Source organism: Bacillus rossius, chromosome 5, assembly GCF_032445375.1.
Source record: "Bacillus rossius redtenbacheri isolate Brsri chromosome 5, Brsri_v3, whole genome shotgun sequence".
Taxonomy (NCBI): domain Eukaryota; kingdom Metazoa; phylum Arthropoda; class Insecta; order Phasmatodea; family Bacillidae; genus Bacillus; species Bacillus rossius.
The window spans coordinates 70,914,043-70,937,737 of NC_086333.1; the positions used below are offsets into that span (position 1 = coordinate 70,914,043).

At 39.4% G+C, this 23,695-nt stretch overlaps 1 protein-coding gene across 1 annotated transcript in view; it reads left to right on the forward strand.

The window, feature by feature from the left end:
* Window positions 1-23,695, forward strand: part of LOC134531985 (adenylyl cyclase 78C) — a 504,301-nt gene that overhangs the window by 434,796 nt on the left and 45,810 nt on the right. Inside the window, exons 15-20 of the mRNA XM_063368091.1 lie at window positions 88-294; window positions 1,459-1,556; window positions 3,144-3,345; window positions 6,444-6,754; window positions 9,370-9,699; window positions 12,495-12,726. Coding sequence (XP_063224161.1) covers window positions 88-294; window positions 1,459-1,556; window positions 3,144-3,345; window positions 6,444-6,754; window positions 9,370-9,699; window positions 12,495-12,726 — 1,380 coding nt within the window. The remainder of the gene's footprint in view (window positions 1-87; window positions 295-1,458; window positions 1,557-3,143; window positions 3,346-6,443; window positions 6,755-9,369; window positions 9,700-12,494; window positions 12,727-23,695) is intronic.

Here is a 23,695-nt window from a genome sequence, read left to right on the forward strand (position 1 = left end):
TGTCTCTCTCGTCTGTGAACAGAAGGCTTCCCGTGCGAAGCCGGCGACAGCGGACGCCGTGCGAGAGTGGGGTGTTGTGTCCGACAGCTCAACACGCTGAGCTCGGAGCCGGACGACGACCTTCTGGAGGAGGACCCGGAGCGCGGCGACAAGGGGGAGCCGGGGATCAGCATGGCGGAGGAGGTGGACGAGATCATCGACCACAGCATCGAGATCGAGAGCAACAAGCGCATGCGCGAGGCCAACCTCAACCCCTGGACGCTGCGCTTCAAGGACCTCGACATGGAGACCAAGGCGAGGGTCCACTATGCCTACCACTTTCACGAGCGAACCTTTCTTTTAGAGTTTCATTTCGAAAAATAAACATTGACTGTCGTCAAGCGCGGCTCCAGAAGGGGTGCCGGTGGGGGCATATAGCCCCTCCCGAGACCAATTTTATTGATTAGTAGAGACCCGGAAATTTCGCGGCTCCCTCTGGCCTCAGCATATAATTCAACGTTATAGGTGTGCTCAACTCATGTTTACTTTCCCATTTGTTTATTTCTTAGCGAGAACATTTTTTATCCTTGTTATTTGGCTCTACCTGATTCGTCCACTTCTCTCCTAGCTGGGGATCATTGGCTCATGGTCGTAGAGGGGCGTGTCCGGATAACTGCGGTCCAATCATGAACACAGTGCGAGAGTGTGAAGGTTTGCATTCTAGCTTGCAACTAAATGAATCCGCGAAATTTCCGGGTCGTTATTGATTAGTGTATATTTATGTTTACTTAATATATATAATTTCATGTGTTAAACTTTTATCTCATCAAAAGTTGCATGGAGCTACTAAAGTTCTATATTTGAAACCTGTAATTTGTAAATAATATTCCAAGGCCAATATCCGACCACTTTCATTTTTTTGCAACTACATACGACCTTTCTTTGCGCGATAGCCCCTCCCGAAAAGTCATCCTGAAGCCGCCATTGATTGTCGTACTAGAATCTCAGGGAATAGTAAACTTTTTACAACTTCAACATTCACCCAAAGAAATTTAAGTAATGAATTTGCTTGATAAAAGAAAACTGAACATTTATATATTTCGGTTTTTATTTAACTGTATTTGATTCTTTTTCTTAAGTTAATTATTTAATGATTCCTCTAAAAAAAAAAAGTCAAAAGTATCTATGCAAAGTAATTTTAAAATTTTCTGCCGCTTCTGTGTATGAGGCATATCAGGCTGTAATGGGAAGGAAACACAATATTGCAGCCCGCTAAGGATTGCAGATAATTCTTATAAAATATGAAATAATGATTGAAGTATTACACGTTGAAATAAGATATATATACGACTTGGCAGTGTGTTGTAACCCTGATGTTCTGTGGTAATCTGTTTACCTTGAAGTGCTTTGCCCATTATGTAAGGAGGGCCGATAAGCATGCATGTAATTGTTTTAATGGTATCTCTGACCTTGTTTCAGTTCTGCAAGCTAAGGGAAGAAATGTTCAAGTCAAACATGCTGTGCTGCTTCATCATCTGGATTTTCATTGTTGTGTGCCAAGTTATTGTCATGCCCAGGTAAGAATTGGCACTGCTTTGTTTTTCCTTCTCAATGTTAATTTGAATAAATTACGTAAACAACGTTTTGCCTTTGCAAGAAAATATATTTATCACATTTTAAATTGAATTTCGTAAATATATAAAGACGTTTTCCCGTGTAAAATGAACTTATTTACGTTTACTCGCTGAACATCGCCATTTCTGCTATGAAGAATTATATTACGTGAGTCAAATTATTCGCCAACTATAACGATCGCCACTTTATCGATTGTTGGTGCATCGTACTGTCTTTCGCGTTGGCCGACAGTTGTGTTGTCTTCGCGGGCACTAGAAATTACCAAAGTGTCATCCATCGCAATCGGATGAATTGTTTAGTAGTACATACGGAACAGGCAAAGAAACATTTATGTATACATAAATAAAGTATTTAGTAGTAAGTATCTGTTGAGAGCATTTGAGACGAAATTAAGGGCGGTAATCCAAGACGTTCGGGTAAGGTATAGAATAAGCAATGCATTGTTGGGACACAACCGTAACCTACCTAACTCGCGGGCCGTATTCCAGAACGTGTCCAAAGCGAATCCCACTAAGGAAAAAATATAGGCAATCGTTTTAATAAACAGTGCCCTGAGTGAGGCTAGAAACTGGGTTCATCGCATTCTAGCGGACTTTTCGCATCCATCCGTACAATTGTTACAGAAAAAAAATACAAGAGGTAGCAGCACAATCGCACAAAAATAGAACCGGCCTTTCCTACATTCTCGAGTACTTTCAATGTTGCGATTAAGTGTACAAACTGTATTACAGGATGGCTTCGCTATTACAAAGTTTAATTTGGCACACCAACACCGCTTGGTACTTCCCCCTGATGGTCCCAAAAACGAGTTAACGGTACCAGATGCGGGTCCGCCATCTGGGCGAAATCAACGAAAAGGTGAGCTCTGCGCATGCGCGGGATTTGGGCAACAGATAGGTCACGGAGAGAACAGGTCGTTACCGCAACGCAGAAATACCATAAAGCCGAATGTCAAAATTGACCACAACGCCGACCGCTAGAAAACTGCTGTGTATACCACAACGCCGACCGCTAGAAAACTGCTGTGTATACCACAACGCCGAAATAACAACTGAATGAATTTGTGGGTGTTTCTTAAATGTACCTTAACGCCGAAATACCACAATCAAACCCAACCTTACCTAACCTAACCTAACCTAGCGTAATATAACCTAACCTTACTTAACCTAGCCTATCCTAGCCTAGCCTAACCTAACCTAACCTAGCCTAACCTAACCTAGCCTAACCTAACCTAGTCTAACCTAACCTAGTCTAACCTAACCTAGTCTAACCTAACCTTTGTGGCAGTCCTGCAATTACATTTTTCGGCGTTGTGGTACACAGCAGTTTTCTAGCTGTCGGCGTTGTGGTCAATTTGGCATTTCGGCGTTGTGGTGCGTCCCCGGAGAGAACACGTAAAATCCGCTTCCTGGAAATGAGTGACCAGCCGTGTGCTATCGTGCATATCAGGGCCCAAGGGTAGCATGTTCCAACAGCCAAATGTCCCGGGGTGCCGGCCTCGAAGAACAGGAATGGCCTTGTGCCCGCAGCTCCACGGCGCTGGTGCTGTCCTTGTCGCTGACGACTCTGGTGCTGAGCTGCGCGCTGGTGCTGGTGATGGCGGAGGAGTTCAGCCAGCTGCCCGACGCGCTGCGCACCATGTCCAACGTGCTGGTGCACCACAGGAACCGGCGCACCGTCTTCATCTGCTGCGTGGTGCTGCTCATGTCCGCCACGTCCTCCGTCAGCCTGGTGAGCCACCCCGTCTCACAGGCGCTGTTGCCAGATCGACCCTACCCACAAACATTATCTATACTAATATTATATAGCTGAAGAGTTTGTTTGTTTGTTCGTTTGAACGCGCTAATCCCAGGAACCACTGGTCCGATTTGAAAAAAATTCTTTCAGTGTTGGATAGTACATTTATCGAGGAAGGCTATAGGCTATATTATATTATCAATGACATTAGGGATCCTTACTGAAAGTCCAATTTAGAATCAAATGCGTTGGAGGGGGTTAGATACAACACGCAGTACACGTACGAAGTGTGTGTTGACAATGCCGCAGGCGTTAGAAGTTTATTTCCTATTGCCTATTAACATTGTTGCCACGCACATAGATGCCTTATATTCTATAAGTAGGGCCCATGCAGATTTCGCGAAAAGATTTTGAGACGAGCTGAAAGTTAAAACACTGTAGCATCGTCTGTGATTGGGCGCGAGTTTCTTCCAGGTACATGTCGATTGTAACAACACCAATCACAGTGATTCAGTGCGGAAGCAAACGCGTCTTGAATGGCTCGGCCGAATAAGGCAACGACTTCTCTCGCAGACGGATGCCAATCACAAGGAAGAAACCGCTGGTGCGGGTATACCTACCTTGTTGCAGTCTAATAGGTGTGAAGATCTTTTCGCGAAAAATGCCTGCCCCTATCTAAAAGTAGCGGTAGGGTAGGCGTGCAGGGATAAAGAGCCTAACAGCCATCTGTGCTAAAAGAGTGTCCCTCCCCCCCCCCCCCCCTGGGTCCTTGAGAACAGGTTGCGAGGCTGCCCCCACGCCTGGCCATCATCTTCCACATCGTGTAGGACGAGTTTGTAGGGACGCTGTTATTGTTCCTGACTTTTGAAATATGCAGAAATGGGCGCTTAGGCTCTTTTTGACTGTAGCGCGGGGCCGTACGCCTACTTTTCTCTTTTCCCCTACTTGTAGGCCTATACCATTTTTTTAAGTTTTAATTTTTTTAAATTTTACTGTTTGTTGATTTTTTCTAAGACCATAAAAAAATGTATTTTGACAATATCACAATTAAAGTTGTGTACATTCTGAAGGGAAAAAAATAGAGTTTATAAACACCCAAGATAAAAAAAAATTATTTATTCAATCGCAGACTATTTATAAAATGAAATTCCATTAAATGATGTAAAAGATTTGACGGCAAAACAAATGAAATCGAGACGGTGTATTTCAGTTACATTTTCTTAAAAGTAATAACAGAATATTATCACATGATGTTCTAGATGAAATACGATAAGAAAATGTATTTACATATTTCTCATTGCAAATTTTCTTTAGGTATTTTTAACAGTATTTAATTTTTTAATACATTATAAAAATGTGTCTAAAACCTTTGTGCTATGTGGCGTATATCTGGCAACAGAACATGCGAAACTAGGACAGTGCTAATAGCAGATAAAGTGCATTGGAAAGAGAGAGTAAATTACAATCAAATTCGTGGTAACATTTTAAATTGTTTATTTATCCAAACTTAAAAACTCAATGTTCAGTAGTTATGGGTAAGATCCCTATTTTCTCGAATTCAAATCTCGAATTCGAATCAAAAGGAGTACCTCATATTCAGCCCTCGGATATAAATTCTGGGCACAAATATCAAAATTTAAATAATATTTAAACTGTAAAAGATATTAACTGCTGAGTACAAAAATCTTTGTTACACAAAATAAATTCTAAATATGTACATATTGTATATTTATTTATATAATTACCCAATAATTACATACATAGTCGTTCATGTAGAAATTTCTTTAATTATCCACATTTCTTCCACAATTTTTTCTAATATTTTTCCTTGAATATCAAATCCTTTAAAAACTTTTCAAAAGTAGTATTTGTGTTTTTTAAATGACCCATCCATAATTTGAAGCCACTAAGATATGAATAGTTGTTTAAAATTATGTTCACTATAGTATTAAGTTTGACAGGGTACGATGCGATCATTCCTTAATCTATGGCGACAATTTCACTAATCAGCGCTGAAGATGTTTTCGAACAGGTGCAAGTTATTTCACAAATCTTCAGGAGGTGGCAGATAAAGATGAGGATTGGTTTCACGACTTTTAATAAATGCACTTTACCCACAGAAGTTAGGAAATTTATAGTGGTTGTAGGATATACTTAAAGTGCTTGCGCACTGAGACAATTTAAGTGTGAGCCTTTCAGTTATTTGGCGGCTACTGCTACAACCTCCTTTTCTGCAGATGTGTTGGTTCTTTTGACTTTTACTCGAGTTGGCAACAGAGTACAAATAATACTTGCTCCCAAAAGAGTCGTGTCTTCTACCGCTGCTACAACCTACCTTTCTGCAGATGCAATGGTACTGGAGCCTGGTGAAAGAGGCCTGGTTCTTTCTTTCAAAAGAGTCGTGTCTGTTTCACTGCTACAACACCACCTTTCTGCAGACTGATTGGTACTAGAGCCGACAAAAGAGGACTGGTTACTTCTACCATATGAGTTCTATCTGCTCCCACTGCTACAATCTTCCTTTCTGCAGACTCGTACTGGAGCCGTTGTCAGAGGCCTTGTACCTTCTTCCAAAGAAGTCGTGTCCTCTCTCACTGCAACAATATCCCTTTCTGCAGACGCATTGGTACTAGAGCCAGTGGCACAGGCTTGATACCTTCTTCCAAAGGAGTCGTGTCTGATCCTGCTGGTACAACCATTGCAGACGCATTTATACTAAAGCCGGTGACATATGCCTGGTACCTTCTTTTAAAGGAGTCATCTCTACTCCCGCTGCTACAACCTCCCTTTCTGCAGACTCGTTGGTACTAGGGCCAGGGGCACAGGCTTGATACCTTCTTCCAAAGGAGTCGTGTCTGATCCTGCTGGTACAACCACTGCAGACGCATTGATACCAAAGCCGGTGACATATGCCTGGTACCTTCTTTTAAATGAGTCATCTCTACTTCCGCTGCTACAACCTCCCTTTCCGCAGACTCGTTGGTACTAGAGCCAGTGAAAGATGCTTTATACCTCCTTCCAAAGGAGTCGTGTCTGTTCCCGCTGCTTCCTTGCAAGTACGGCACCAGCACGTGTGTTGGTTTCCCTCGCAGATCATGTGTCCGTGCGAGCTGATGACCAACTTCACGGCGCCCGCAGCAACCACCAGCACAACCACCACCACCACCACCGCTGCGACCTCCGCCGCAGGCAACCAGTCCATGAGCCAGGTGATCCTGTCCCTCATCCTCACCATCTCGGCGCAGAACAGGACCGGGCCGGAGGCTGAGGCGCCGCTGGACCCTAGCTGCGCCAACTGCACCCGGGCCATCGTGCTGACGGCCAGGTCCAGCCTCGAGGTCGGCCAGAGGAGGCGGCGCTCCGCGGTCGACAGCCGGGCGTCAGGGCGCGCGCCGGACACCAGGTAGGCACGTGCCCGACACCGCTGGAGACGTGGTCAACGATGGCCGCGTCTCAGCATCACGGCGTACAGCTTTCTGGAAGGAGTGTTCTCGTGAACGGAACGGAAATGTGTAACCACGGTTCTGCCATTTCGTCCTTATCTGATGAGTAGAGACCTGTAAAATTCGCGATTTCAAATCCCTAAAGGATGGACTCCGTGATCCTCTACGCACTCGTGCAAATTACATCTGCTGATTGGTTACCGACTCGTAACACCTGTTGACTGGAATGATCGTGATTCCCTAATTCTTCTGTTATTAAGATGTTTCATTGGCCCAGAGTCCTTCAGATAAACTGTGGCCCAATCACTGAAGCGAAATAATGTCAAAAGTATTTGGACTCTATCCTATCGCGAAATGAATCCGCGAATTTTACACGTCTCTACTGATGAGTTTCCTCAAGTCTCAAGAAGTGTGTTCCATGCAATCAGGTGGCAAACTTAATATTGGTTCAAATTTATGTAGTAAAGTATATTAAGGTGCAGGCTTTCACGTAAAAATAAAATAATTTAGGGAAAGTGTACTTTTTTTATTTCAAAACACTACTTACTTTTTAAAAAAAACGCCTCGTTAACGCTGGTTAATATTGGTTGTCCGTGCTTTCGTCGTTTGTCGTCCAGATTATCTGATTGGTTAAAAAATTGCGTATACGTCTATCGCTGTGCTGCCAGAGTTTTTTTTACCTTCAGTAATTTTTTTTGTTTCAACTGTCTCTTTTTCGTCCTCCTACTAGGTTCGTCTCTGCTGTAATTTTTGTTTCAGACTAAATTTCTGTGTTTTATCCGTGAATGTGAAATTTGACATCAATTGATATTGTCTTGTTCTCCCTGTGTTTATGTGTATGTGTGTGTGTGTATATATATATATATATATATATATATATATATATATATATATATATATATATATATGGTCTGTTTCTGAGGGTTTTTCTTTTCGACGACGAGCATAAATCAGCAATGATGTGTATTGTGTATGTCCAACATATTATGTTAGATAAAATTATGCCTACATAGCAGCTTGCTATAATTGTTTTGAGTACCATTGTACTGTATAGTTTTTTTTTTTTTGGTGTTGTTGAAATTTATTAACGTTTGACGATTGAGCAATAAAACTGCTGATCTGGCACGAACGGACCTGATTAAAAAGCTTTTACTGTGCTGTTGTTGCCAAACGTCCTGAAGGGTCCCCTCCCTAGTGTATTTACCCCTCTCTTGCTCTTCACAATAACATGCCATGAGAATACCAGTCGTACTGCAAACATGCAGCTGCTAACTAATAACTCAAAACTAGTTTTTGGCCTCTTCATCGCAAGTTCATATTACCATTATAATAACTGCGCTATTTTTTTACTGTGTATTGTTTAACTAAAGCACTTTAAAAGCTCTTTGAACGTTCGTCATTTTGACGTTATTGAGGACTTATTCGGCGCAATGGAAGCGAAATATTTTTTTAGTAGAACTGCACAAAGTACAGAAGTACAGGGAGATGGTCTTTCTCGCTAGGGCGCATTTCAACTTCACGACTCGTGGCGACAACAGCGCTGAGACCGGGTTTATGAACTACGAAAGAAACGCAACGACCCAGCAATGCAACACGCAACCGGTGCAAGAAAATGACGGTCGTTTGTAAAACACGGAAGTTGCAAGACGTGACCAACCCTATATCATGGAAGAGTTGATCTTTATCCGCTCGTGGTTAATGAAAGGCGGTTCTCTGGCCGTCCCTCGTCGTTAGGGGTTTGCGAGTAATCGAAAGAATTTTGATATGTGTTGATAATATTTTATTCAATTCGACATTTTATTGAGTATTTCTTTTTAATTATTTGTAATAATGAGGTTAGGATGATTTATTGGGGAATGTAGATTGGTTTTCTGCAACATTATTTACATATTGTTTTCGGTGATATTAATTTTAAAATATTAATATTTTAATACTCTGTTTTACGCATGCAAACAGTTATAACAACAAAATAATGTCCAAACCTAGAATTTTACTAGTTTCAGATAGTGGATTGCTAGGGTTTTTTAATTTTTTTAATTTCCTTCATTTTAACCTCTTTATTATGGTTCCATAGATGTGTTGATTTTATTTTACTGTATTTTGGATAGATTTTCTTGGATTCCTGGGAATTGTGAAAGGGGGAAAAAAATTTTCACTGTATGTTAAAATTTGATTAGAACGATAACCGATTTTTCAATCGAAATACGATCGAGCGCGGCTCCAGAGGAAGGGCGCAGGTGGGCGACAGCCCCTTCCGAGCCCAAATTTTACTTCTTATTTCTTTGTGGGGAATATTAATGTTTACTTAAATACTTTCGTTAATGCGCTAAACTCTTCTTTCAATCAAAATTTGTACGAAAATACTAAATTTCAGTGTTTGAGACGATATATTTTTTGTGAATATCCCCAAGGGCAATGTCGTGATTATTAACTGCATCCTCCTGTGTGTGAGAGCCCTGCCCGAGAGGTCTTCCTGGAGCCGAAATTGAATACGATTAGAAGGGGAAAAAAACCGGATTTTTTTTCAATCGAAATTCGAATCGAATGAGAATCGAATGCGCGTGCTTGTCGGCAGCCGAGGGGAGCCGACGAGGAGGAGGAGGAGGAGGAGCATCGCGACGGGCGCCGACGCGCAGGTCGCGGTGCGGACCTCCGCCTCCGCCGCCGTCGGGGGCGGCAGCAGCAGCGGCGGCGGCGACGGCTACGCGCTGGTGCCCGACGACCTGTGCCTGCGGCCCGAGTACATCGTGTTCACGTGGGTGCTGTGCCTGGTGGCGCTCGCCACCTCGCTCAAGCTCTACTACCTGGTGAAGACCGCGCTGGCCGCCACCATGGTCAGCTCCTTCAGCGTGCTCATCGTGTACGCGTACCCGGTCGTCTTCAGCATGGCCAACCTGGAGACGGTGTTAGTGTTCTTACCCCGCCCTCGCTCTGCGTCATTACTATAGGGACACCTGTATTTCGCGAGTACATTTCGCGGTAGGCTAAAATACAAATAGTTATACCTCAGTGGTGCATCTCCTATTGGCTCAAAACTCACCTGGATGACGCTGGGCCAATGAGAAACACCTGACCAAAGCTTTATCGAATCACAGGCTGGCTACGTTGTGACGTCTCACAAGACAGCGCCCAATGAGTGGGTGATATTTGACAGAGTGTACGTAGAAATATGGAGTTCATCCTGGAGGTCATTGAACCCGCGAATTTTTCCTGTCCCTAAACATTACTATAGGTAGAGACTCCGGAAATTTCGCGGATTCATTTAATCGCAAGCTAGAATGCAAACCTTCACACTCTCGCACTGTGTTCATGATTGGCACGCAGTTATCCGGACACGCCCTTCTACGACCGTGAGCCAACGATGTCCAGCTAGGAGAGAAGTAAGCGAATCAGGTAGTGCCAAATAACAAGGATAAAAATGTTCTCGCTAAGAAATAAACCAATGGGAAAGTAAACATGGGTCGAGCACACCTATAACTTTGAATTCTAACCTGAGGCCAGAAGAATCCGCGAATTTTCCGGGTCTCTAACTATAGGGATACCTGTATTTCGCGAATACATTTCGTGTCAAGGTATTTCACATAATACTGTAGCATTTCTCCTGTGGTTATTGGCTGAGGTCGGTGAGAGGTGTCGTCCCGCTCTTGACGGGGCCAATGAGAATGTGGTCACCGTACTGCTGCACCCTCACAATTTGCCACGACTCTTAGAAAAAGCTACATTGTTTTATGAAATACCTTGACATGAAATGAAATCGCGAAATACAGGTGTCCCTAGTCATTACATGTGCGCCACCGCTTCTAACTCCACCCATTTGTAATACAGGGTGTCCTTAAGAGAACACCCAGTTTGATTCAGACTATTCAAAACAAATCTTACATCAAATTGAAGGTAAACTAAACTAGTTTTTTTTACAAAGGTCCAATATGTGCACATTTAGTTATACGGCATACAACCAACTTAAAGTACAATAAATTCTTCCCACAATTTGGTAAACACTTCCGGATTAATGGAAGCAATAGCCACTTCAATTCTGGGTCTCAACTCTGGAAAGTCATTAGGTACGGAAAAAAAATCGCATGACGTTATGTCAAGTAAACGTGGAAGCCGGTGAAAAATAGCTCTGCCGTCTCTGCCATTACGACCAAAACCAACCACTCTCGTACAAAGAGACCCACAAAGAGTGAGTTTTTTTTTTTCATATCTCTGTGTCCGCCTCTTGGTCTTACAGAAAGGTCTGGCAACTTCCTATCCTTCTACTTGGCAAAACCCATCCGCTTAGTGAAGCTCGAGGATTGCTAGCGAACAAAAAAGGCGCTAATAGCAGTTCAGTTTGGAACTTCGTCAATAGATGGCGTTGCCTTGAATTTGTAACGCGCTGTCTTTTTTGGCGCGTATGTCACGTCATGCCTAGGAGGTTACCTTCCTTCCAAAGAATTGAAGCTGAAGATTGTCGTCCCGGTTTTGCTAGATGCACCGAGATTGTGCGATCAGTTCCCGTTTGCCAAGTGAATGCAGAGATTAGAGAAAGTTACAGATGGAGCATACCTGTAAGCTCTGAGCACTGTGGCCAGTTTGTTCACGTAACTAGATGGCGGCCATTTGTTTATATAGTATATAGAAATGTAGTTTACTACATACTCTTGTACACAATCATTTTTCTCGAGTCAACAGTCTTTATTTGTTTAATATTCATGCACTTTTCCACCACCATACATACATAACTTATGATAAAATGCGATTTTCTTTGTGGAACAATATGGTGGCGACCTGCTTCCCCCTTACGTCCCCTGCCTTCAGCAGAGATACCTACAAACTGTGTTTATGCTCCATTCAGGGCCGGCGCGACCATACAGGCGAACCAGGCAACCGCCTAGGGCGCCAAGTAGCTGGGGGCGGCGCAGCACGACACTTAACAGCTCATATAATATGTTTAACGATTATTGAATCTAGATGAAAATGGAATTTTTGTAACAGCTTGGAATGTTTATATTGATATAAGTAATTATTCAAAGTCCACGGTGACCTGTTTATGATTTGTAATAAGTAAAAAAGTAAAAAAAAAACACAAGCCTGCTTACTTTTGATTGTAGACAAAATCTTAGGCTTACGTGATGTATTTTGAGGCAAGGAAAATTTCTTTTGTGGTATCCGGGAGGGGGAGGGGCATATAAGGTTTTTCGCCTAGGGCGCCAATTTATCTTGCACCGGCCAGGGGTGTAGCCAAAATTTATTTTCGGGGGGTGTTTACTTACACCCTGCCCCTGTACTAGGATGGGAGGTCCCCTCCCCCGGAAAAATTATGATTATAATGTGCAATTTGGTGCTATTTAAGCACATTCGTAATTAAAATAATGGATTTAAATAACATAAATTTGAGTCCCGACTTACTGATATTTTTAACGAGACACCGTTGAAAACTCATTTCTGAATATTGAGGGTTATCGGCTCAAGGGTTCTTTCTTAGTTTCATCTAAGTGCATTTGCAACAGCTAGACAAGTGTAAATTTTGTCATAAGTACATATATATACATTTATTAATATTTCGGGGGGTGTTTGGACACCCGAAAAACCCCCTCCCCCCCCCCCCCCCCCCCCCGGGGCTGCGCCCCTGCACCGGCCCTGGCTCCATCTGTAACTCTCTCTAATCTCTGAGTGAATGTCCTGCAGTGTTGTTCCTTGCATCGTGGCGTGTTGCAGGATGCCGCTCAACTCGCAGATGCTGATCCTGCTGGTGGTGTTCTTCACCATGGTGGCGTACCACGCGCGCCTCGTGGAGGTGACGGCGCGCCTCGACTTCCTGTGGAAGCAGCAGGCGGAGCGCGAACTGGCCGACATGATGGAGACCCGCCAGAACAACACGCAGCTGCTCAAGAACATCCTGCCCGACCACGTGGCGCGCCACTTCCTGTCCGAGGAGCGGCAGGCCGAGGTATCCGCCCCTAGTTCCCTTCCACGTTCACAGATGGCATCGACACTTATACTTGACTAGCTGCCCGACCACGTGGCGCGCCACTTCCTGTCCGAGGAGCGGCAGGCCGAGGTACCCGCCCCTAGTTCCCTTCCACGTTCACAGATGGCATCGACACTTATACTTGACTAGCTGCCCGACCACGTGGCGCGCCACTTCCTGTCCGAGGAGCGGCAGGCCGAGGTACCCGCCCGTAGTTCCTTCCCGCGTTCACAGATGGCGTCGACACTTATACAGGTTACTCTATACTTGACTAGCTGCCCGACCACGTGGCGTGCCACTTTCTGTCCGAGGAGCGGCAGGCCGAGGTACATCTACACTGTGGCTAGCTAGTTCCTTTGTGCGTTCATAGATAGCGTCGACATTTATACTTGATCAAACAGTAATTGAAATGTTTATGACGAAGTTAAATAATACATAGTAGTTAAAAACATAATTCATTATTTCGTATTGTTTGTTAAATTAGTTTTTTTACGGTAATATGTTATCACATGTTAATAAACATTTGTTCTAAACTGCCATTGAAAAAAAAAAGTAAGTCAAGTTTTGACTTGCGCTTCTTTCCCTTTAGGTAATCGAAAAATTATTACTTGTTCTATTAAAACCCGAAGTTATGTAGTTAATCTGATTTGTGTTAATATGACCACGTTAGCAGCATCTTCATGTTAACAGATTATTGACTTTACCCCATTTTTGCCATTTTGAGATTCGTGGTATTTCCTTCTGGCAGTCTAGAAGCTAGAACTGCGAACTGCGAATTTTAAAATAGTTGACTTTTTGCAACTATTACATAACACTTAGTAAAATCTGGTGACCAGTATATGTGACAAAAAAAGTGAACTGCTGAAGCGCTATCATGATACATTTACAAAAAAAAAAAAAAGCAATGCTAATATAGAGAAATGTATAAACTGGCGAGAAAATATTTGTAATTAAAAATTTTTCCAGACAAAATGCATCATGTTCACTCACTAAAATATTTTCATATACTTAGTTTCCCTCGTCTGCCGAACACTAACGAAATTGCTTCTTTATAATTTCCAAACATTTATTCATAAATCCTGAAAGAAGCAAAATAATAATAATAATTCAAAGTGGCGGGTGAATTCTTGCTTTAGCATTTCGTTATAAATGTATTTGGATTGTTGAAACAGAACAATAATGTCGACATTCGCTGGTTCCTCTACTACGGTGTCGTCTCTAAGCGTATACCCCTGAATTGAAGCAGTCTTTACGTCGTGCATAGTACTACTGCAGCATCTGGTTGGTAACCATAGATAATGGTGTAATGCACGTAGAAGATCTGTACTGGGAATTTTAAACCCAGTAACTCTCGTTTGCAACCATTTTCACTCTCAAAAATTCTGGAAACATTCTTCAATTTTTTTAATAAAATGACACCTTTTAATATCTTGAAACAATTTCAAAATACCAGAGTTTGTTTTTAAACTCTGAACAGCGTATGTGTACCCAAGTAGGCGGGTCCCTTACGCTGTACTATGTTTGAATACAAAAGTATCTTCAGTGTATGTTTGTTGTAAGGATAATGAAATATTTCGTAACTCATGTCCAACTCCAAACACCATTCTTTGTTTTACGTAAGTAGTATATTAAAGTATTTACTGGCACAGGGTTCAGAGAGAGGTGCGAAGTTCCGGCCACCATCTTGAATTGTGATGTCACAGCGGCCATCTTGAATGACCTTCACCTTCCCAGCAGCCATTTTTGTGTCAACATGACACAATTCCTCACAATTCGTAGAAATGTCTGTTTTGAGGGAAATTTTCCCATTTTAGTTCTCAAAAATTTAAAATTTTGAAAATTAAATTCCTCAAACTAGGCTATATTTCTGACTTTGAAAAAAACAATTCCTCAAAGCTGCTTAAATTATCCACGGGCAAGCCGCCATAAGCCGCTGAAGTCATAACATCTTCAAATGCCATTTTTGCGATTTTGGTTATGGCTGCCATATTGAAAATCCGTAAATATTAAGCTATAATTTATAAAAAAAAATATTTAAATTCGTAAAAAAAATGGTTTGTCTGTAAAGTTGGTTTACGGACGACCGTTTAACGTGACGTCATAACAAAACATTAATGAAAATATTGATCCAGAAGAAAATGAAATATATTCGGCCTGAGACTGAGCCGTAATAGGTTTTTGCAACCAAACCATATAGGCATAAAAAATATTATATTCTTTGAGGAAGAATTTTTTAAAATTTGTCTTAAAATCTACCTCTGCATAATTTTAAGAATAAAATTTAATCATTTTGATTAAATTATCACTATTTTGTATGGATACAAAGGAGTGAAATGAAATCTGCAATTTAATTAATAAATTTACTTTTATTTGCATTCATTAATTCAAATATATTTATTACTTTTGAAGTGTCGTGCGCGCCGTATTTATTTTTACAAGTGCAAAAAATTATTGCAGCAGCTGGTATTCGATCTGTCAACTTTCGAATTGGCAGTCAGCGATGCTAACCGCACGGCCAAGAGGCCATAATGAAAATAATTGCTTCAGATGTTGTATAAATATATTTATAAAAATTTTGTTTTGTGTTGTGGAAGTTTTAAAAACGTATGTAGTCCGCCATGTTTATTTCTTATAGTGGTAGGAAAGAAATTAAAAATATATTGTCGGCTGCAAATCGGTGGACGATCGTTAAATTACATAATATTAATAATTCAAACGACAAAAATATGATTGAAAAGTCAAATCGATGGTTGTTACAATCGAGTGGAAGAGAGATGCCACGCATGTGTACAATGAGCATAACAGGACACATCCGTAGTGGGACATCCGTAGTGGGACATCCGTAGTGGGACAATGTGCGTTACGGGACACTTTTTCGTGCGTGCAGCCGGCGTTCATCTATTTATTAGACGTTGTCACGTCAAAAATCTAGTAAAATAAATGCCATCAGTTTGAAATTTGTTCGCCATTTTGAAAATACTTAATTTTTTAGATAGAAAATCGGTAAAAACTGTAATATTTATAATAATAATAAAATTTAATTTGATAATTTAATTTATAAAAAGGTACTTCGGTTCAAACCCGGCTAGATAATTCGATTAAAAATGGCATCGTATCCTTCCTCCATGGAAGCCACCGGCAGACTAACCTCCCACAACTAATGCCAAGTAATATATTAATCAGCCATATATCATGGCAGCCATCTTTTTTTCATCTGCTGGAGGCCACCATCTTCAATCCGACATATTGTTTTTATCTGCTAGGGGGCACTATAACCATATTAGTTTAATAATTGCCCGCTAGAGTGCAGTATTATATATTAACAGACAGTTAACTGTCGCGATACCGTCATCTTGTCGGCCGTATTGGTCACCATCTTGAAAATCTGTAAATGACTAGTTCTCACGAAAATGATAAAAATGAATTTTCAAAATAAATAATATAGAATTTCCTTTAATTGACCACTTTTGTATAAAATACACAGCACACAAGTGCCTTACCTCAACTGACTACCTATGTGGTCCCAAACATTTGTCAATTTAATTGAAAATAGTATGGACATGAAAAATATCAATTATGAGGGAATGGTTATATAGGTGACGGAATGAGGTTTTTTATTTAATCATTGCTAAATTTACATTAAATTCAAATAAAAATAATCAACTTTTTCTTTAATCATGAATTTATTTTTACAAAAACTTGTTTTTTAACGTTTTAATAAATATATTTCTTTACATTTACTGAGATATTCAATATTTTATGGTTATTCCCTCATAAATTCTCATCCCCTCAATAATTTTGATGAGGGAATGATAGTGAGGGAATGATAAATTCGAACATAGCCTACAAAAAATGGTTGTGCATAACCTCAAATTAAATTGCGACTTAAGGCAAGTTGTTTACTCCTCAAACCATGTAAAACAATATAATAATTATTACAAAATAAAAGAATTACTTTGTTCTAATTTGAGGTGAAGGAATGATACATAAAAATGTAAAATTTAAATAGCCCTAATGAAACGAAAATGAGTTGACTGCAATACATTTCTTCGCGCCATACAACAATGCTGATCTGGATACATTGGCAGTACTGCCAACTACAAAATGTTATAAGCACTGCAATGTACTATAGAATTCTAAAGTACAATGCAAGTGTTAATAAAAAAGTGAGGGAATGATAATTTTTTGGGGGGACCCAGATAAAAATTATATTTACTGTCAAATACATTATTTTAAAATAAATTAATGATATCAAAATAGTTATTTTCATAAAACAATATAAATTAATAATATAATATCATTGTAATATTGAGAATGGGACACGATGAGGGAATTTAAAGTATTCCGTCAACTGCCATTTTGTTTTATTTTGAGATGAGTAGGCTACACTAAAATTATGTATGGTTGGAAAAGCTATAATGATACAGTTTTCGTAAAAAAATACAAAGCTTATGACATAATGTTTATAACACATAAAACTGAGTGTGGACAAGATTTTCGTAAATTTCTGAGAACCAGTCAATTATTGACCTAGATATTCGGGAAAGTATTCAAAAATAATCAAAAATATCGCTTATTAATTTACTGATCGATTCAATCGCTTTCTGTCCTAAATTCAATCCCTAAACAATGAAAAAAAATTGGTTGTCTGTAAAGTCGGTTTACGGACGATAGTTTAACGTGACAACGTCATAACAAAACATTGATGAAATTATTGCATACTTTTATGAATAAAATTTAATCATTTTTATTGAATTATCACTCTTTTGTATGGATACAAAGAAGGAGTGAAATAAATCTACAATTTAATTGATAAATTTACTTTTATTTGCACTCATTAATTCAAATATGTATATTACTTTAACGAAGAGATTATTTTAACTATGTTTGCTATTTAACTTCAAGATCGTCGAGAATGTTTTACGCTTTTTCGCAATTACACATTTAACGACGAAGTTTGTTCGTCGTGAAATTAATCGTAGAATTTAATAAAAAAAAAGCCCTCGCAGTTAATAAAATAATTATTAGTAAGTTTAAGAAAGAATTTCGGCATTAATTTCCAACCCAGACGTTCGTCGTGCGCTGGGGCCGAGATTAAAATTCGTCGAGAATATTTTACGTTTTTATGTCTTCCAGTGCTCAAAATGATATGCAATTGTGGCCCCGGGCACGAAATTTTATTTATAATTCATTAATAATAACGTCCCTCGCGATAAACAAAGGAAAATTTGTATTAACGAGTGCCTGGTTTCCGCGGAAGCGGATAGATTGCGCGATTCATTCGGTTCGCGTCCGTCACCGTAGATGACATCACTGTAGGGGAATAATATTGTTTCGTTTTTATAATACGATTTTATAACAAATACGCATCCTAAGTACACCAAACGTATTTATATGTTATAATATTTTTTTAAACATTGTGCAAAATATCCCGGGTGTAATTTGAATTATTATGTATAACTGTAAAACACCATTGTTCGTACAAAAACGTATTTGAAAATTCAGCATTACTTTTAAATAACCGTACCAATTGTGCTGAAAATCGGTGGACGATCGTTAAATTACATAATATTAATAATTCAAACGACGAAAACATGATTGAAAAGTCAAATCGATGGTTGTTCCAATTGAGTGGAAGAGAGATGGATGCGGCGCAAGCGTACAATGAGCATAACGGGACACAGCGTTACGGGACAATTTGCGTAACGGGACACTTTTTCGTGCGTGCTGCCGGCGTTCATTGATTTATTAGACGTCACGTCAAAAATTAGGTAAAAACTTTTATTTAATAAAATATGGTGAAAAATCCTAAAAAGAAGCATAAATTCCTCATCTACCAGCCTCCAGTAAGACGATGATGAATTATTGACCGCCATCTTGATAATCTGTAATTATGTTTCTATAAATTTGGGGGGAAAAATCCAAAAATCATCAATCAATCGCTTATTAAATTATTGATTCAGTCAAAATTGATTGATTGCTGAGCTTGGTTCGATCCTTAACTGATGCTAAAATGAATAATAATTAAAATTCTAACAAAAATGACGGTTTAAGAAATAAAACAACAAAACATAATTATTACATGATTTCAACTCTACTACAAATACTAGAAACAATCAAATTACAAGCATTTCTCAATTTCTGCAGTATTCTTAGAAGGCGAAGCGAATTCTTTCCATGAAATGGTATGTGTTTTTAGGTCAGTTATAAATTACAGTCAATTAACCAGGCACGTCCAATCAGTGTCATCCATGGCCAATATTTTGGCAAAGGACGTTGAATTCACACAGTTTGAGACAAATCGGTAAGCCCCGACTCTGACCCTCCACTTAGTGAGATTTATAAGAATAACTGGATTAGAAATCACAGTTGAAATAATTACTCTTGCTTGAAGATTAAAATGTATAGCAAACAAATATTATTGATTTAAATGGGCAATTAACTTTTAAAATATTCTTTCTTATGGGAGATCCCAGTTTGTTTGGAATTTGCATTCTCAACACTCCATTTTTTAACTGACAATTGCGGCAAAGTTACAAGTTACTCCTATGCAATAAACCCCTACAATGCTCCCAAAATGAATTAAACATCCTAATCTTTACTCGAAGTTTAAAACGAAAAAGAGTTTTTAAAAAATAAACGACTTTCATACGAAACAACCATTAATTAACCTTCCACCAATATTCCTGGCCAGTGTCAAAAATCCTGATTATCTTAGAAAATTACCAGTTATTTTGCACACAAGACAAACTAAGAATGATGAATAAACCATGATATACATAGTTTTCCCTATAATGGCCTGTCTACAATAGCAATGTCCTAAACTGTGTCCGAAGGACACTCGTCGCTGATTGGTCCACGTGACCCTCTGACGTCATGCGTCAAGTAGGCGAAGGTCCGAACCTACCTGGTCCGAAGACATTCGTCAATTTGAACTTTTTTCCCAACCTGTGTACTTCGGACACAGAAAAAGAACAGAACACTCACGATATTTGAATTTCCGGTTCCCGTTTGAAAACGTGGATTTTGTTTTTGTTATTGAAGGAAATGGAAGGTGTTAATTGGCGATCCCAAAATCTTCTTCGGAGTCTTTTGCTTCTGAGAAACAGAAATATTGCAGCACAAAACCAGAAGGCTGTACACACGAATACATTTCTGGCAGTGTGATATGAGTTCATTTTTTAGCATTTACATTTGCCACTTTGCCTTACTGAATAAATATATAATACTAGTCTATATGTATATATATACTTATTGTACAGCGGTACTGTATGTTTATTTGCAGGAAATCGACTAAAAAATTGCCTGACTAGTTATACAAATTATATTTCACTGTTATGGAATTACATAATTCATGCTGAACGAACAACGTAAGAATACATAAATTTGTTTGTTACCGAGGTTAAATGTTACTACACGTACTGCACGTGTTATTGACACATAAACTCATGGATTAACATCATGTCAGTGTTAAGAAGACTGCACGTATCCGCTCTACTACTCTGGTTCTGGGGTAGAGCGCCTGCCTTGTGACTTGTAGGACCCGGGTTCGCGCCCCGGCTCCTCCAAGGCGGATTGCCCAGACAAAATGGCGGCATTTTCTCTGGTAGGAATACAATCCCTTGTAACAAGTCAGGCTACCAAAGAAACGGTGGGTGGAACAGAAAAAAACCTTCCAGGTGGCTTCCAAATGGGGAGCCCGTTTCTTTTCTTGGGCTCCCCATGCGGTTGCCATTCCGGGGGTTTCTCCGGGGGAACGGAGTTTTGCAAAAAAAAAAATATAGTTTTTTGTAACTGTAGCATTATAATTCTACCATGTTCAAACAAATATTTAAAACATAAAAAAAAATTTGCTTTTATACATGTGTGTATCAGTCAGTGCGTGGTTGTATACCGATGTTGTGTGTTCAACCATTTATCTGTATAAATTTTCTGAATTATTATTGACAGTTCAATTTTAATCACAAACTTTTGACCAATAACTTTGTTATGTAGTATTTTAGAAGTTTTTGACGAAAAAATATTTATTTATTTATTTATACATGAATTTTATTCCTAAAAATATTATTTCTGAAAAACCACATAGTTTTCAATCAGGATTCATATATAGATAAAATATTGTATTTATTTCAACATTTGATTCTTTCCAACACAATCTTATGATATAAAAATTATCAATTTTAGGCCTCGTCAAGCAATGCGTGGTATATATATGTTTTAATTATCTTACAAATAGACGCTTTTCAGTCAAATTTGCAAATGCAATTTCATGGTATTATGTGTTCCGCAAAGTAGTAGTTTATCTCAACTACTCTTTAATATTTAATCAATGATATTCCAACTGTAATCAGAATTGATCAAGAAAAGATGGTGATGAAAAAATATATAATTGGGAAATGTGTTTGTGAAACTATTCAGCAAGATATTTCAGCTGTCCAGATCTGATTTTCAGGTTAACAAACGTATCTGAATATTGTATATTTATGTATATACTAGCTGCAGTACCCGGCTGAACACCGGGTGATATATTGTCCGCGAGTTACAGCAAAATGGATAGCGATATGTCCAGTGTAGTGGACATTAAGAAATGACACATAATTACTGTTTGTGTATCTGTGACCTATGGTTTTCTGTTTACCCATGGCGATCGGTTGAAAGGTTTAGAAGTTGATGCGCTACAGCGCCATCTAGTGGCGAGTTACAAAAAAAATGGTTAGCATAAAAACATTCTCCATGATAAAAACACTTCGATGTGCCAACTTTCATGTCAAACGGTCAAACGGTGTAAGAGTTTATCGACGTCATACATGTGAGGCCTTACTTAAGGCGCTCGAGTTTAAAGTCGGAGATCGCAGAAGGGAGTACCAACTAAATGCAGTGAGAAGTACGGTCCCTAGGCAAAAAAGAATGACCTGGATAATAATTGAAAACATCACTGCCTGTTTACTATTTAATATTTCCGCTTGGCATCGGCTTGGTACATTGAAATACAGAACCATTTACACAAATCTGCAGAAGATCTAGATCTCGCATTAAAGAAAAGGACATCTAAAGTAATCACATATTATAAACACTATATTACGGGTAATTTTACAAATATTTAGAAAGCATTAGTTTTTCCCTAACAGGTCCGTTGATTACAATCCTGGATGACGTAATTGTCTATAACTGTTGTTTAGGCACAATTCCCAATGTTTTGGTCAAACCGGACTCTCGTTTCGACGTAATTATGCGAGTCTCACATCCCGCACCACAGCAACGTGTTAAGTCTGGCTTGCAGTTTACGTAAATTCTCACGTAGCGTAAAAAGGAGAAGTAGAGTTTATTTCGCCACATTACGATTCAAGAAACTAGCAAGATAATGAATTTGAGTTTATGATCAGTCAAGTCTCTCTGCTGATTGTTTTTCCTTGAAAAACCAACCCGGTGTCCGGCTGTTAATAGCGGTTGCGTCGAGGCTTACTTGTAGTTGCGCAGCATGGTGGACGATAACCCGGGCTGGGCACTCGTCGATGCGTAGGTGAATGGAACAGCCTTTCCATTTTAGCAGTGGCGCAACACGCCTGCACCCGCGAGCCGAAGTCGACTCCACCAGCCGCCAGCACCGTCTCCGCGCTCGCCAGCCGCAGACCCGTCGCAGGTTAACGCGTCACCATGACGTCATAAGGCTCAGCGCCGCGCGGTGTTGGCTCGCGGAAACACACACAAGCGCAGCGCCGCGAATGTCCGTAATGCTTTTGTTTTAATCAATCTTCAGGACGAAAATGAACCAAGTGCCAAACAATCTATCATAACATATGATATAAATAATTACCAAATTAAAAGGACGTTAAAACAAACAAATAATAAAAGTGAAGTTAATGGAGGCGTGTCAAACGCCTCACATGCCAACATCCAATTATATATATTCTTATATTTCGAAATTTTAGGGCTTTTACTTTTGCGGAAAGTGGATGTTCAGGACCTCGAATGGTTTGGAACACTCCATCTCGAAAGAATAGATATTTGAAATTCCTGAAATTGTCGAAATTTTGGGGCTTTGTTCCCAGAGGGGGGCGGGGGGTTCGAGGACCCTGAATGGCTCGAAAACACTTAAAATCGAAAGAGATAGATTTTTCAAATTTTTTAAACTTTCGAAATTTTAGGGCTTTAACCACCTGGGGGGGGGGGGGGTTGACGTTGAGGACCCCGAATGTCTCGGAAACACTCCAAATCGAAAGAGATATAAAGGAATATAAGAATGTAGGCATTTACTGTACTCCTATCTACCATAATAACAATATTGACAAATAGAAAGCTTATTACCTACCTATGAATAATTATCTAAATAAATTAATAAATAACTCTATGTTTAAGGATTTACGTACATACATTATATTAAACTTCAAACTATACACACCAAAAAAAACTAAGGATGTTTGTGAAACTATTTTTTATTTGTCATAATGTTTAAAACATTTGTAGGATTTGTTTATATGTAAAACTGTGGTGGCAATATTCCGCTTATCCAAAGGAGTATAGAAATTAATAGAGATATCACTCCCTGAACACACCACCAATCTTTGAATTAAGTAAAAAAAAAAACATAGTCAAAAATGAAACAAAAAGTATAAATAACAACTAATTTGACAAAAAAATGTATACAACTGGAATGGCAATGTTAACATCCGCCTGAAATTTAATAGAAGTAGGTAGGTAAGAATATATATATATATAAGAAATTAAATGAAATTAAAACATACATAAATAAAATTATCTCACACTCAACCAAACATAATGTTTAATATGAAATAAAGGAAGATGGCAATTACACGTAACTATTCTAATTAATAAAAAAAATCACCTTTCCTGAAATATTAAATTTTAAATTTTTCAGGCAATATATTACATAATTGATAAATATTTCTGGTCTTCGGTCTCAGCAGCCCTAAGACTCTTGACGCTCAGC